Raw genomic sequence first — 18,375 nt, forward strand, 5'->3', positions numbered from 1 at the left:
CCCCTTATTCGTAAAAACGTCAAACCTTTCATAAATCTATTTTAGCTATGGAACTGTTTTGTCTCTTTCTTTTATGTTAGTTTCTCAGTTTGAATGAAAGTGACAAAAGAATAAAAATATTACAGTTAAAATAGGTTTGTAAGAATTTTTAGTTTTTTATGACTAATGTGTGCTTTTAAGTTTGTGTATGTTTATGTATGTATTTGTTTATGTGTATAGTCATATAAAATAATTGTTATATGATCGTCAACTGGAAGTTAACTTACCTAACTTATATTTGACGTTTGTCAATTCTTTACCTTATGCTTGTATCAAAAGTCATGGCTTAGCATTAGCAAGATTATGATGCAACAATATAGATAAATAAAAAAAAATGAATAGAACGTATTTTTATTGTTAGTTATTTAAATGCCTATATATGCCACTAAATAAATTATTGTTCTTTCAAAAAAAGGGGCGAAACTGTGATATGTATATTGATGTATGAGCTAAAATGTAGGGTAACCACTTGTATTATTCTATGAAAAACTCATTACCATTATAACGATTCAAATTATTAATAAATCTACTACAAGTAGCTTTTGTTGTTAAAATGATAAGCGAGCAATAAGGTATTTCAACAACAACAATATTCATATTTTCTGACTTGTCAATATTATTATTTTCTCGTTTCTGAATCAAATGAAAAGTTCGTAATTGAAATGCACAACAGTTGGATCTTTTCAATTACCCACGCACCCAATAATAGAAGAGGAATTTTCATTGTTCGTCTAAGGAGATCTAATTCAATTAGGGGCCTTCAGAGCTCGTTTGCATGAGTTTGCATTTTTAAGCATAATCGAGGCGCGCTCCAAGTGAATTTTGACAAGTCGATGTCCTGCAACGTTCTGGTTCCCCTGGGGGTTAATGAACAACTTCCACTTGCTAAAGGCCGAACATAATTTATAATTAAAAAACTAACTATTCGAATTTGGAATTCATAAAAAAATGCTTTATTCATGTAGGTATTTATGTAAAACATATGTAATTTTATCTTTTTTATTTTTTTTTATATTACACTAATAAATAAGAAGAATTCTTATTATTGTCGCCGACAATTAATTAAAAAAATTTTTGAATAATGTTTAAAAATGCGTTTTAATTTCGTTTTTTTTTTTTTTTTTTTTTTTTTTTTTTTTTTTTTTTTTTTTTTTTTTTTTTTTTTACAACACAGGGGGCAAACGAGCATGCGGCTCACCTGATGGTAAGTGACTACCGCCGCCCATGATCACCCACAACACCAGCGGCATTGCAGGTGTGCTGCCGGCCTTTTAAAAAGGAATATACTCTTTTCTTGAAGGTTATGTTGTCGTATCGGTTCGGAAATACTGCTGCTGGAAGTTGATTCCAAAGAATGGTTATGCGTGGAAGAAAGTGCCTTGAAAAACGCACGGTGGAAGACCGCCACTCGTCCAGATGATTGGGATGAAACTTTAGTTTGTGGCGGGTTGTACGGTGGTGAAAATCAGCAGCAGGTATCAATCCGAACAATTCCTCAGAACACTCCCCATGATAAATTCGGTCATGATAACACAGAGACGCAACATCTCTGCGCAGTTTCAATGGGTCAAGTCGGACAGTAAGGCGTTGACTATCGATAATTCGAGCCGCCCGACTTTGAATGCGGTCTAACGGAAGGAGTTGGTACTGTGGCGCTCCTGCCCACAGGTGAGAACAGTATTCCATATGCGGCCTGACTTGGGCTTTATATAATTTCAGGCGGTGTTCTGGCATGAAATATCGTCTCATCCTATTGAGCACCCCTAACTTTTTGGAAGCTATCTTAGCCTTCTCCTCCAGATGACCGCAAAACTGGACGTCGCAAGATATATCAACGCCCAGAATTCCTAGACTTGACTTTTTATCAAGGGAAGTGCCCTGAAAGTGAGGAGATACGACAAACGGCGTCTTTTTTGCGGTAAACGCGCAGACTTGTGTCTTTTTGGGGTTAAATTGGACAAGATTTTGTTCACCCCAGATCGAAACTTGATGGAGTGAAGTTTCGATTTCAGACACAAGTCTATTCCGGCACTCATCGGTATGTGCCCGCGAGATCTTTGCATGACCGGTATATAATGTATCTCCTGTACTGTCGTCCGCATAGCAATGAATATTACTTATCTGTAACATATCATTGATATGCAGAAGAAACAGAGTCGGAGATAGTACACAGCCTTGCGGGACACCAGCATTCAAAGGTTTTAAATCAGAGCATGCACCGTCGACTACGACCGTGTAATTACAGAAAGAGAAAAAGAATATAATACTGCCATTATAGGGCTCAAAGCATTGAGCAAATAATCATTAAGATTTGGGCTATATTTGTTGTTATAACTCAGTCGCTAATGTCCAATTTCTGAAGCTGAAGCGATTATAAAGACTAAATAAAAAAAAGTAAACCGCTTCATAATAATTTGTATTGTAGTGATTTATTTTAAGCTACTCTATTATCATTACGATATACTTAATTCATATTTTTATATGTATTTTATAGTATTTCTGATAGAATTTAGAAGAATTCGAAATGCGTTTCGACACTATTGGGCGGGATTTGAAAAAATAATGTTCTCATTAAATATTTGAATGTAAAAATTTTCAGTTTTAAGTGTATAAAAAAAGACCTATAAATAACCGGGTTACGACATGGTTTCGTTTTGGATATTCGGTTGCAGAAGCCTAAAATACCAATATTTGTTTAATAATTGAATTTTATTTGAATTAATTTGAATGTATTCGGAGAAATATGTAATTAATATATGATTTCCTTAATTATAACATAACATGTTATAATATAATATGTTATAATATAACATGTTATAACAATACACTCAATTATAAAGTAAATATTGCCAACATGAATTAAATCAGCAATATTTATGTCTGTATTTAATTGCACCTAATACCATTATTGTTTCTTCAGCGGCCAGAAGTATTTTTGAATGATAAAATCATAAAGTTAGATTAACATGTTTATCCATTGCTGGCAATACATTGTAATGGCGACCTAATAGAGTATGTCAGGTCGACCTCCACGTGGTTCCGTCTGGAAACCATCGTGTTAAATTCCTGGTGTATTTTTTACGATAACCCATCGTAAAAAAACTAACCTGCTTTTTCATTTAATTTGTCATCCCTCACTGGTGGTCTGCCAGTGTATACCGTTAGCGCAGGCGGAACTACCATTCCATTGTTGTTCATTAAAAAATCTATGAATTTTGTTGCATGTATGCTTTGCAACCTCTTTACTAATTTCATCCATCGATCCATTAGTTTTAACATGAGCGAAGTACATTTTTTTTGTGACCATATATTAGAATATTTGCAGTCAAAAGAATTTTTTACTACTTCGGAGTTTTGAAAATACCCAGTACATCATCATCATTATTTTAGCTGTCAACTATCTACTGCTGAACACAGATCTCTTCATAAGAGGAGGTTTGTCAGTTGCAATGCTTAGCAGGTGGGTTGGTAACTGCAATTAGGTTTTGGTCATGTTTTAGGAGGGACGTTGCTGGCGATCCCTCGGTTATAAGTTCCCTTAGTTGACTCTTACGTCACCCACGGGAAAAGAAGGGATAGCCCATTCTTATTTTTTACGTAATATATTAAAAATCATAAATACCGTCTAATTACAATTTTATTACATGTATACAGATTAGTCTGACTTAAATATTAATCTATGGAAATGGTACATAAATTAATAAATCGTAATACTTCATTTACAAATAAAATGTACTTAATACGGAAATTAAAAGTAAAAAAAAAAACAATATTGCCAGAAAAAGGAAGCTGTTAAATCATTTTCTCATTGTTCTAAAGCGGATTAAAGTATTGTGTTAGAATGAGTGTTTTTTTTTCCATAGCAACGCCTTTGTGAATTTATTTTTAATATTCATAATCTCTCGAGGAAGTTGACTTTGAGAACGGGCAAAAGAAGTTTTGTTATTCTGCTGGACTACCAATTTTGTTTAATTGCATGTCTGCTAATGTTAGTATTTCTGACCTTATGAAAGATCAAGTTTAAAAAATAAATTGAATACTTTTTTCTGTTTATACAGAATATAGAGTGTGTAATGTATTTACTCTTAGCATTACGATCAAAGTAAAATGTAAAAGAATGAATAAAAAAAGTAGTAGGTAGATCTATATATATCCTCTTCGCGAAGAGTCTTTATCGCTCTAAGGATAGGTTTTTTTATTAATGGATGATAATGTAATGGTAACTTCGCCTGTGCTAACAGTATACGTAGGCGGGGTACCAGCGAGGAATAACCACGTTTGTTTCCAGGGCGAATCGCGTGGAGGTCAACCTAATAGGGTATATTGCTAGCAATGGGGCTGTTAGTCCCCATTCCTAATAATTCCTTTCCCCTTGAGGTTGAGTTTTTTTTTTGTTAATGGGTTATAATGAAATGATAATCCCGCCTGCGTTAATGGTATATGTTGGTGGGACACCAGTGAGGGATGATAGGTGAGAATTAAAAGGCAGGTCAGTTAGCCGACGACGAATTCCACCAGAATTAACCACAATAGTTTCCAGGGGAAACCGCGTAATTGTCGACCTGATAGCAATTTTCCCTATAATAGCGATTTCCCTATAATTAGCAATACACCCTGTATTGCTAATAATAGGGAAATTAGATCCCATTACTAACAATCCCTTTCCCCCCTTTAAGGTTAGGTTAGGTCGTTAAATTTGACTTCAGATCTGGAGACTTAAGATATATTAATTTGTATTAACATATAAGCATATGGCTTGAAATGTCAGGTTTATCACGTACGCGTTGTCGATTCATAATTAGGTACGTTCATTCATACGTTCTTTATAAAGAACTGTATAAAATTCTAGTAAGTCTCTTAGTAAAACAGGCACATTTCTATAAAAAGTAACAATGACTAGTTCTAAATAGCTCTCAAGTAAGGTAACGTTATGTCCAGTGAACACGAACGCTGTTTAAAGCCAGTTTCAAATGCAAAATTCGATATTTGAATTTCAAAATACCTACTCGACAGTCACAGAATAGCTTAAACTCATGATTCTTCTCTCGGTAGTCAAATATCCTGAAAACATACAGCAGTCGCATCTGGATGATAATTTAAGCACCACGAGACTGATTTGATTTCAATCGATCATCAGATAATTCACTATCCAAATTGCACGTTAAATATCATATTAAAATATGATAATTGATAATATCAGAAGACAAAATTGGTCAGATGTAATGTAGAAATAAAATTATGAAAGCATTTTTACAATTATTTATTTTTAATAAATAACTAATTTAATAATTACGTTCAAAACGACTTAGAGCCAGTTTGTTTTATTAATTATTTAGTTACGACTTACGATAAGAAATTGAAAATTTATATGAAATTGAAAAAAAAGGAGGTTCTCGTTCGATTGTATTTTTTGAGTACATTACGCAGTATATTCGATAATTGATTCAAACGGTGAATCGATTTTGATAATTCTTTTTGTAATACTCCCTATTAAATAATTATAGTTATATAAGACGTTATATAAAAAGAGGAATATGACCTATTAGGTTCATATCTTTTTTTTACAAACACATCAATTCTCTGCCAAGGATATGCCAATGAGTAAACATAAAGGCATAATTCAGAATAATAATTGTTATAATTTATATTTTTTCTTAGAAAGGAGGACTTAATAGAAAGAATACCAATAGTAACTTACTGAACTTTTGTATTTTTACATTTTAATCTTAGAGGGTATCCGTGATATATTTATTTGCTCCCACTTATCAGGCTATTTCTCTGCTCAATTCTCTGATTGCTCAGCAGCCAGATATTGATATATTTAATGACAAAATAGAAATATTTTTAAAATGTTGTACAAAATTTGTAAGTTTGTAAAATAAACCTATGGCTCACTACACGTTTGGGGGGTCTGTAAGTGTGGTGAGTAATTTTCAAATAAATAAATATTACTACGAATATGAATATTGGTAGAAAACGAAAAGAATTAAAAGAATTCTAATCGTTTTGATTTTACTCTGTATGTTAAAGGTTTCTATCAGGGGACTCTTTGCACAAAAGTCAGTCTCTAAACCATTCGTGTTTTTGCTGTGCAGTTATGCTTACATGGATGTGTTTCGATTTGAAAAGTGGAAAATGGCAGTGAAATTATAGGGTACGAAGGCAAAACAGCGTTGTAGTCTATATCTCATGTGTATATAATCATATTTATAGAACAAATATAAAAACATAAAATCATATAAAATAAATAAAATACATGATGTACATATTATCATAGTATCATAGTCCCCAAGATACGCAATGCATGGCAGGGCATCACAATATATCCTATAACATTTATGGTGCTCTTCATGTCTATTGAAAATGGTTTCTACTTTCTATCAGGTGGATTTTTTTTTTGTTATTCTAAGTATCATAAAATAAGTAACGAGACTAACGACTCACCGATGTCAGCGGCTGCATGAAGCAAGTCAGCGAGCAGTTCGGGCTCATTGCAGGTGATGGCGAGCCGATCGTCGTGCAATCGCGCTGCGTCCAGTTCCCCCGGCGCTGCCTCCCGCAGCTGCAGAGCGACAGCACCCTCGCCGCCTACCGCCGCGCTGTACATCAGTACCGCGCGCGGCGAAAACGTCGGCAGGGGTAGCCGCGTCGACTGCACCTGTGGAATAAAACATTCGCTTTAAACAAATGCCCTTATTAATTACTACGGTTTTGCTTTAGTAAATCAGTAAAAAAATAGATATTTTTTGTATCAAATTTTTATTGCCAATTTTTCAATTTTGTTAATTGTTTTTATAATTATTTACGAGGCTAGTGCATTTATGAGATGAAACGATATTATAATTTATTCTTGTTCTGGGGGGAAGGGATTTTTAGTAATAGGGATTAGCATCCCTATTACTAGCTATAAACCCTTTCAGGTCGACCTCCTAGTGATATCCTTGAACACTAGAGTAATTGATTCATTAGTGAATTTGTCACCTGCTAACTGATTTGCTTCATTTTTATTTATCGTCCGTGAAGCAGTTGTGTTTGCATGACTGTGTTTCGGTTTGAAAAGTGGGATATAGCGTGAATTTACTGGGTACAGAGGAATAACACCTGAGTCCTCAGGAATGGCAACACATGGGGGGTATCACGAGCGAAACAGTATACTCAGTTATGTCCATGGTACTGCTCATGTCTATAGGCGACGGTTACCACTTTCCATCAGGTTGGCCGTCAGCTTGTTTGCCATTCTAAGTTGTATAAAAAATAAATCCCTCACTGGTGCTCCACCAGTGCATACCGATAGCGCAAGCGGGGTTACAATTTCATTATCATTTATCAAAAAAGACCTCTTGTTCTATTCTAAGCGTATACCAATATATATAGATGAATATGTTTACCACATGTTTTGAGGATCTGTATAACGAACTAGGGATTGATAATGTTAGCTACTGTCTTCTAACTAAAATTGTTATCATAATCTCCTAATAAATGACATTAGAAGAGTGCTATCCGTCATAATGTAAAACACATAATTGGAGCCCATTAAGGTACGTTGTCACACACACGCCAAGTTGAAGACGAGCGTAAATAAATAGTTGCTTGTGAGTAATTATCGGCAAGCATTGTTCGTAGGCTCGTGTAACGACGACGTAGATTATAACACGATTAAAACCGAGTTAATGGAATATCGCGGGCTAAAGTTGCGACCGCATTGATGTATTTGTGACGTCTGCTGCGTTGATGACAAGTTTAGGGTTTTGTTTTGTGGTTTCAACGATGTCTAATGTTATGTGAAAGGTGTTTGTTGATGTTTATGATTTTGTGTTTGTGTTTTATTGCTTGTATCTTTACATACTAATATGAGTGATTTTAAAGGGTACCTGCTGAAAAGAGCTCGCAAGAAACTTAACTTTTGCGAGCTCTTTTCGCCAGGAAACAAATTTCCGAATTTAGCTTTACAAAAATGACGATTTAAAAGTACTTGTAAACTAGTTTATTTAAATAAAGATGATTTGTATATGAAAGATTAATAAATGAATACCAATATATACAGATTAATCTAAATCAAAATTAAAAGCATTTATGTCCAAGTGTAGAATGATCGGAATTATAAATGTCAATTTGCAATATTTTTGGATTGTTTCACAGAACTGATGCTGTGACTAAGTGCACAATTACGTAATATTAGTAGTGTGAGTAATTAAAGATTGTATCTGACAAAAAAAAAAACTGACTTCATTTGTGACAAAACCAATTATTTTGATTTTAAAATTTCTGCGGGATACCTAAATCTGTATAGTATATCCATGCAATTAAAAAAGAATCTTCCAAATCGGTTTATAACTGATAGAGTTATGACATAATAAATACTATAAAAAACGAATTTAAGATCTCTTTTTTTTGAAGTTGGTTGAAAAAATGTTAATCTTATCATACTCTACTCGTAAACAGCTGTACGTGTCATGTTATATGAGAGGTTCGACGTTATTTCGTCGTCCTTTAGCCCATGTTTTATTTTTATGAAAATATTTACTTATTAGAGTTATAAGGTAACAAACATAAAAAAATACTAACGAATTGAGAGTCTGCTTCTTTTTGAAGTTAGTTGAAAAAAGCTTTAATTTTTTAATTTACGTGTATTAGGTATAAACAGTCATTCGTGTTGTATGTGTGTGTCTCACGAGTGTTGTTTCAAACAAATATTATCCACTATAAATTTTGTTAGTTATAATTGAAATATTTCTCATCAAATAGTGCGCAAATTATTCAAAATTAAACTCCTATCGGAGTTGGAGTACATTGAAATTGTGAACATATTGGAAAATTAATATACCTATTGCAATTTATAAATGAAAATCGTAATATAGCTACATAGTAATATACCTATACATTTAATTCTCTTTTCTATGAATTCTCATTCTATAGCTATATAGTTTTTTTAATGGATAATAATGGAATGGTAGCTTCGCCTGCGCTAACGATATATGCTAGAGGGCCATCAGTAAGGTATGATAGGTGAGAATGAAAAAGCAGGTCAGTTGTAAGTTAATTCAGCATGATAGTTTTCAGGGAGAGGGGGGGGGGGAGCATGTAGAGGTCGACCTGACATGATATATTGCTACTAATGGGACTGGTAGTCAGCATTACTAACAATCCCTTTCCCGCCGAGCTATGTAGGACCATACCAAAGTATTAGCTCCCTATAGTGTTTTATGTAAAAATCTGAATAAAATAAGACAATAGAAATGAATAGGTTTCTATTAATGAAAGAAATAAGAGAATTCAGCGAGTAACTTAAAATGTTAAAAATAACTTTAGAATTCTATCAATGTATGTCTGAGATGCTCTTGGTCGGTTTTTACTTTATTTTTGTTTTTTCTTTTTTTTTTGTGTGTGTATTCTATAAATGTTAGTTTTGAAGTTTTGTAGAATAGGAGGATTAAGAAAGATGTTTTATATAAATCATTATATTATATGATATATTTTATATAGTTTAATAGACATTTCTTTATGGGTGCACAGTTTTTAAGGTACTTAAAATGGAAAATGAGCTGCCTTAAGACATATATATATATACATATTATATTAGCACAGTTACACAGGTAGGCAGAAATGAATCGTATTATGATTGGTGTAATAAAAGTTTGTAACCCTTCTAATCTCAGGATATTTTTAAATGATGTAGGTGGTGGAACAAGTTGAATTTTTGATGGACTAACTTATTACACTCAAAACAGAAAGTGCACTCAATGGTGGGAGACATTGACACTTCAGTGGAATACTAACGACCATAATAATAACAGTAAACGTATTATTTCTATATTGTAAATGGGATACCAAAAGTTAGCGACAACGCCATTTAAGTTTGCAGTTGATGCTACTGCAAATAGCTTTGATAGTTCGAATAGCTTTGATAAACTTTAATTGCAGCGGAGACGAAGACCTTTATGGATTCTAGTAGATTAATAATTTAATTATGACAATACGACCAACCTACTTGTACATTGCATTATATGTCTATATAGCATTATAATAGGGTATCTTTCTGCGTAATAACTTTATGCTCGCCTTTTTTGATCCTTCCAAATTAAAATCATAAGGATATCAAGTCACGGAATTACAAGGATATCTATATCCATGCGACGTCAAATTTCACGCGCAAAAACCCGCCAGTATCATCCGCTTTAATTACTCAAGTTCAACATAATATATTTTTTATACAATTTAGAATAACAAACAAGTCGACGACCCACTCGATGAACAGTAACAACCGTCACCTGTGAATATTAGACATAATAGAGTACATTGCGTCGCACATAATTATCTTTGTATTGCCATTCCTAAGGACTAAGCTGTTATACTTCTGTATTCTGTAATTTTATATAATTTGAGTATTATTTCATCTTAACATGATTATAATATCATATTCGCCTCCCAGTTGGGGTAGGCAGTATTAATCCTTCAATAATAAACTGTCGGTTCGAATACAATATTCCGTTCCCGATATTGACAGTGTTCGTTTGAAGTCTCTATATCGCGTATTCGTGATGTATGTACCTAAAAAAATATAAGAATGTTACAATACAATATTTTCCCGTCCGTCGAAATAATATGTGGAAAAATACCAGACAGTTGAATGTTGAATGAAACTGCTATCAAAAGATCACAATACTAGGATTATTCTATACTAGTTATAAACCGCGGGTTTATCAATAGAAAGTGTCCTATCTACTTCGAGATATAGGTTTATGGCAGGATTAGTAAATAAGATTTGTGGCAAATTTTTCATTTGGTACTGTTCATTCATTCACACTTTATTACACCATTTATAAAAATGATACAAAAGACGGCCTTATTGCTATGCAAACTTTTTCAGACAACCTCTGGGTAAAGGACAATGATAAAAAAGACAAAGTGTAGGTCGCGTACTATTATATAGACACTAATATATACAAAGATATATAATATATATTGCATATATATACAATTTTTAAAGACGCTCTATCTTATTTAATTGCTCTTCAGTGAGGTCTAAATAACAGAAGTCGACATAATCGAGAACGGGCAAGAGTAAGGTATGTGCAAGCGCAATTTTGGTATTGATAGGAGGTAATTAGGTAATCTATTCGAAGCGTTAGAAATAGCAACCATTCTTGTACTAACCATCGAGATTTGCGGAGATCATGACAAAGTATTGCGAAAAATAATGTCAAGATTTTTTTTCTAGTAATCTATGAGATCAAAAACCACAAGTGGGAGACAGTCCAAGAAAATTCTTGAGATAAGTCTGGGACTACTACAATGATGACTTATGCCTTTAAGGGTTTACAACTAGACTGTAACATTTACTTCGGGCAGATATATTGATCAGTGTACGGGCATTATATTTACGAGTACTAAATGAATGAACTGTATTTGCTATTAAGAAATATATACGAGAAAAGCAATATCCAAAAGTCACAGTTTCGATATATATAATAGGAACTAAAATAAAGCTAGGCGAGCGTTGATGAGGGCGCTATTACGCGCGTCCCATGGGCTCGCCATGTTGCTGATTACACCACAATTATCCCCCGTTGACCAGCAAATAAGCACGTAATAGCCGCTCTGAGTAGATATTTTACACTGATGCTACTCGTTTATTTGAACGCGGATCGTATTGTTGTATTTGTATTTATGACTCGACTAGCTATATTCTGAAGCTTCGTCCATGCAAATAAAATCAGTCATAGTCGTAGAATACTGACGGATTTTTATATGTAATATTTGTCAGATCCGTCAGTATTCTACGACTATGATGAAATGTACCCTGAGATGAGATAAGATCTATCAGTATGTCAAATTTCATTTAAATCAATCAGTATGTTTTCTATAAACAAAGATATGTAGAGGAAAGAAATTATTAGTAATAGGAACTAGGGTCTCAATTCTAAGAAATATATTCTATCATATGGGTTTAAAACCCTCTTTAGAGGGTAATACGATTTCACGTAATACGACTATGGAACTTTTATGTATAAACTAGTACATTAATATGATGCTTTCAACACGGGTGGCTACTAATTACGGCGGATTAAATGAAACGAATCTTATCACTATTCATATAAAGTGGATTTTTAACTCATTAGGTGAAACTCCATGTAGCTTTTCTTGGAAACCATTGTGGTTAATTCATAGTGAAGTTGTTAACATTTGCCAACTGATTTGACGTCACTCGTCATCAGTGTAAACCGACATTGTGGAAAGGATATTAATTCCATTTAAACTTATTTAAAAAAGATTACTCATCTAATTTTATAGAGAACAGTTACTGCTTTCCATCAGATGGGCCTGTTTGTTATTAGAGATTTTTTTAAAGATAATATCTCTAGTAAAATTAAAATGTACGTAATCCTGTATAAACATACACTCACTAATGTGATACCAAATTTCTAAGTTCATACCATAAATCACCTGTTTTGATTATCAAGAGCATGCATCTACTGAATCATTCCCCAACGTTCAAAGAAAGTAATTATCCTCGAACCAGGTCAAGAGTGGGTACCGATCTCGCTCCAGTTCTCCAGATATATGTATGTGTTCTTGCGATGATTACAGACGACTTCGCTCATTTGTTCATATTACGTGTTAAGGCATGATATTACGGCATCGCGTGAGTGATTAAGGCCGGTATTGTGTATAAATGGTACTAGTAGGGTTGTCAATATTAACTGCCAAACGGATTATATTTTACTAACATTATAAATATGAAAATTTGTAAAGTTGTTTGTAGTAAAATTTTGGTGTTTGTATGTTTGTAACTTAATCATGTTTAAATGGTTGAATGGAATTGAATAAAATTTGGTACATGAACATGCATGTATTTTCAAATTTTTCATAGTTTGATGGGGAATGATTTTTTTTTTTTTTTATACTACTTAGAATGGCAAACAAGCTGACGGCCCACCTGATGGAAAGTGGTAACCGTCGCCTATAGACACGAGCAGTACCATGGACATAACAGAGTATACTGTTTTGCCCATGATACCCCCCATGCGTTGCCATTCCTGAGTACTCAGATGTTATTCCTCTGTACCCTGTAAATTCACGCCATATCCCACCATTCAAACCGAAACACAACCATGCAAACACAATTGCTTCACGGTTGAAACACGAATGGGACAGAGGTACCCAAGCAATCGACTTTTGTACAAAGTCTCCCTCTAGTGAATCGACAAGAAGATAATATTTAGTAAGTAAGTAGTAATATTATTAATAAGTTAGTTTGAGTGTCACTACATGGTGGAACTTTCAATGTACATTGATATTAGTAGATAATTGAAATGATAATCATAGAATACGATGCATATAAATGCACCACTAAAATCATTGCACCTACCTCATATATTGCTGAAAAATTTTTAAAAGGCTTTTTGTCATCAACGTCCAAATTTTCAATGACAGCTTAATAATATTTATTACGTAATTAACGTTTCAGTTCATTGTCAGAGCTCTTTTTATATATTTAATAAGAAATATTGAAAAATGCTCTTAAGATAATCTACTGATTTAAGCTTCTGTCAAATTGACAACCCTAATCAGCAGATGTTCGGCTATGTGTAGTACCTACTTATATTTACCTGATACCTTTTTGTTATGTTTTTTTTCTCTTTAATGTTCGCATTTCAGATTGTGGTTTGAAAGGTTGTTTTTATTTAATTAACTGCTTAATTTCCGTGGGTCAAAATTATACATATCTATATAATATATATAACAAATCTTGACCACGCATATGCTGCGTATATATATTTTACCATTGAAGTTTAGGAATTATCATTTATATGTTAATTTCTAAAATTCAAGCGGTTTTTTTTTCTCTTGAATATAGTATTTAAAAATATAAGATTTTTTTTATTATATTTTTCTATTGATAAGTTTTTTCATGTCCTTCTTCTCTTCCCCCACCCTTTATTGAATGTTGTCAATGTTGGTATTTAGCTTATTTATGTATTTATTATTATTTTTTTCCTTTTGTTTTCATCTTCTTGACTTACGTTACGTTTTATTATCTGGAATGGCAAATAAACTGAATACTCATGACATGAGTAAAAGTTATATTCGTTGCCTATACACTTGTACACTGTGATATGAATGGTAGCCGTCGTGCGTTGCAGTTCTTAAGAACTAAAACGTGATGCCTTTCTTTTCAGTGTAACTATGGCTCCATTGCCAGCGATATACTCTATTAGATCCATATCCACTTTGGAAATTGACATTCATTCCAGATGAATTCGTCACCAAGGGCTAAGTAATTTGATTCTTTCCTCATTTATTTTATCTTCATTCACTCAGCACCCTTAACGTATATCAATTTCCCAGATGGGATTACCATTTCATTTTCATCCCATAAAAAATTCCTCTAACTTATACCAGTTTTTATCGTAGCAATATTTATTTTATTCTCTAAAGTTGTGACAGCACAGCGATTTATATCTGCGTGCAGTGAAGCCGAGGCGCGGAAAACAGGATCTTTGAATTGCAAAGACGTCGCTGTTTTTTTTTACGGGCAGTAAAATTTGAATGTGTACCCCGTTAGTTTTTGTGCGTGACAAGGTTTTATCCATAGACTTAGATAGAGATAGATGGTGCATGCACCTCAATCTATGTATAACAAAATAAAATGTGTCATTACTACTTATTAACTACTACTAAACTTCTTTAGTCTATATCAACCGAACGTTGATTTTCTTTTATCTCATGTTTCTTTATTTAAGGACATTTGAAGCATGCATGTTCTTTCATTGCTACGCGTATATGATCATGTAGTAACGAAATACTTTTAATAAATAGTTTTAATTACATTTTGTATTACTTGAGATGTTGTTTTCAATCATTTGTTAGAATATTTTTACTTCTATAGCTCTGCGTTAGTTGTAGAATAAGAGTATATACTAATAATAGTATTACTATATTACTTTAAAAAGGTTCTCTATTCGCTTGTATTTTTTGATACGTTAGTCGTATATGAAATATTTATCACATCATAATATTATTCTTTCTTTTTTTTTATACAACTTAGAATGGCAAATAAGCTGACGGTCCACCTGATGGAAAGTGATAACCGCCGCCCATAGACATAAGCAGTACCATGGATATAACAGAGTATATTGTTTCGCCCATGATACCCCCCATGCGTTGCCATTCTTGAAGACTCAGATGTAATTCCTCTTTTTAAAACAGTACAGTTTACTCCCATCGTTTACTTGTCGTGATTGAAGTTGCTACTTTGTTTTCTGGAGCACAATTTACTCGTTGTCAATTCTTCAAGTTTCTTTTTTTTTATATAATTTCATGTAGAATTAATTTTATTTAGAAACTAAATCATAATTTATAAAGGAAATAATAAATATTATATATTATAATAAATCATAAATAATAAAGGAGCGCCCTGTTTAGACCTTTTAGGTTACTACTAACAAAAACAAGATTGACAGGTCAGGTGCAGTTAAAGGCGACATCTATTTACATTAATGTCTGAGATTTAATCTCTGAGAGTGATAAAAGAGAAAATATTTCGCGATCGATTGACAATGGTTGCGTTGTTGGGTTGACATAACAATTCTCGCGGGATAAAGTTTTTGCATGGTCGATATAAAAAATATTTATATATTTTTTATCTACCCGTAGAAATACCTATAAATCATGAAAGAGCAAACACCGAGTGAAAGGGTGCGACAGGTTTTTCATTATGTGTTCAATATTCGCTTATGTTAATCGCTTAGTTTTATTTATAACCTTTCTTAGGGGCATTGTACATAAACAAGACCACTACTAATAGTATAGACTATAGACTATACTAACTAGAAATAATGTGAAATTAAATTAATCTAGTTTCGTACTTATAACAAAGGTTAAATGTCTTAAATATATCTTGTATAATGTATCATAGTTTATTAATGAAGAAGAATTAAAATTAGAGAAAAAAGCATGTAAAGTATATTACTTAGTATTTATGATTCTAAAATATATTTAATAATTTGATCCTATTTGATATTGTGATATAACACGTAGTTTGTATGCGTAACTTCACGTGACTAGAATATATTAATTGTTTGGGATAAATAGTAATTTACATCTTTCTCCATCTAAAACAGTATTCAAAATTTGTGAAATTTAGCTGAACAGTTAAAGCGCCATGATGTTAACAAATAAACAAACTTACTTTCACGATTGTAATCATTAGACATGATTATCATTCTGTCAGGCAATCCCAGGCATGATTCATCTACTGTTGAAAATATGCCTCTTCTAAAGATTGCCATACAACGCAACGGTCCTGAGCCACCTGCATTATTGACTCCTTGCAATGCATTTGAGGTCGTCACTCCATTTAGTGTGGTGGGGAGGGGGTCTTTTTACACTGCGCTTGCCCGTACGGGGTCACCATTCGAGAACCTTTTTTCCCCATTGGTTGCCGGTTCTTCGAGCTTATTATTTATTAAGGATTATTAATTTTATAAATGTGGAATTTTGTAAAGATGTTTGCGCGTTTGTTATACAATCAATAGATTAAAGAAAAAAGTATATTCAGTTTTTGTAATCTCTTACTTTATTGTTATTTCTTAAAATAATTTCAATAGCGCAAACAGATTAATAGCAGAATCAAAAATTAAAAGGAAATTATTGAATGGTTTCGTTGAATAAAGATTCTCTGCTGTAGTTTGTGCGGAAAAAGCAAAACCAGTATTTCCGACTAATTGGAGCTTACACAGTATTGATTTTGTATTACCTACGCTATAGGCAGAATAGGTATGAAGGTTGCTTTATCTGAAGGGTGTATTTATAATCTATTATGACGACTGAATAACGATATATCACGATATTAGTACTGAAAAGGATATACATATATGTATATATATACTAATGATATACATATACGTATATATATATACATATATATATTGGTACCTAAACTAACGAAACAACACATTATGTGATGATAGATTACAGTTAAAGTAATAATTAGTACTACAATGATGTATGTATATTGAATATTTGTTGTCAAACGCCAAAGCTTATGTGCTAATCCTATGAGCAGGCTCAATCCTTCTGTAAACCAAATACGGTCTTTTGAAAAAAGAACAAAATTCATTTGTTTCGTTTCTTTTTATTTTCAACTAAATAAGTAATCTTTTTTACATTTCAACTAAAATTTACTGAAAATTAAAATAACTAAATTTAAGTTTAGCCCTTTTTTCTCCTTTTCTTAGTCATATTATTTTTCTGTTACGCCTTGACCAGACACAATTTCAATTATTCCTCTCCATTCTACGGTAGCTTGGAAGAGTTCGCTATTTAGCGATAAGGTCGCCCATAGTTGCCTCTTTATATTGCTATTATGTCATTAAGTTTATATAATTAATTATTCATGTTATTTGTGTACATATTGTTAATTTTTATAATCTCTATCATTCTTGGAAGGGAACAATAAAGAGTTTTCATTGATTTATTTATCACTATTTAGTAATATACATTCAAATATTTGTATGATATAGGTAAGGAAACATAAAATCTTAGTTTATTCCCGAGAACAGTAATATATCGTCGTAGTCGTAGAATACTGACGGATCTATATATGTAATATTCGTCAGATCCGTCAGTATTCTACGACTATGACGATATGAGTGTTACCATGAACATCATAGTATATGACGATTACCGCTATTAGGTGAAAATCGTCACTTTGTATGTTGCATAAAAATAAAAATAATTTAATTTTAATTAAATTCTTTAACTGTACAATTTTTATCCTTGATCATTCTACAGTTTTCTTTCAGCTTCTCAAAGGTTGACTGTGAGAGATCCCTCTATAGGATAAGTCCGCGCTTGTATATTAAATCTTTTTATCGTGTCCAATGTAAATTATGTACAACAAAGGTGTACAGTACAAAATTAGACATTTAATATATTAGTAGTAACTTACGGCAGATTTATTTTCCGTTCATTTTTTTATTAATAAAATCTATTTATTAATAAAAAAATGAATGGAATGTTTATAATATAACTTTGTATGTAATTGTATATTTTCAGTCGAATTTGACATTTTAATTTAAGTACAGCATACAAAATATGAAAATTAATTTACACGTGTATTTTCCTCGTTGTTTACATGTCGATTACATTTAGTTGTCTGCTGCGAAAAATAATTATTAATTGATATCATAACGCGGTGTTATTATTATTTATAGGTACCTATATATGATATGATAAAAAGACTACAGGATATAAAGTTTAAATCATGTACAATAAATCCTCTTAGACAGGTTAAATATATAGAAATGAAAATTTATTTTAAAAGAAATATGG

At 32.5% G+C, this 18,375-nt stretch overlaps 1 protein-coding gene across 1 annotated transcript in view; it reads right to left on the reverse strand.

Annotated features, from left to right (window-relative positions):
* Positions 1 to 18,375, reverse strand: part of LOC113519720 (zinc finger protein 541) — a 344,226-nt gene that overhangs the window by 117,959 nt on the left and 207,892 nt on the right. The window contains exon 3 of the mRNA XM_026904897.3: positions 6,484 to 6,697. Coding sequence (XP_026760698.1) covers positions 6,484 to 6,697 — 214 coding nt within the window. The remainder of the gene's footprint in view (positions 1 to 6,483; positions 6,698 to 18,375) is intronic.

This window comes from Galleria mellonella, unplaced genomic scaffold (assembly GCF_026898425.1).
Source record: "Galleria mellonella isolate WM207_F2 unplaced genomic scaffold, CSIRO_AGI_GalMel_v1 utg65, whole genome shotgun sequence".
Classification (NCBI taxonomy): Eukaryota; Metazoa; Arthropoda; class Insecta; order Lepidoptera; family Pyralidae; genus Galleria; species Galleria mellonella.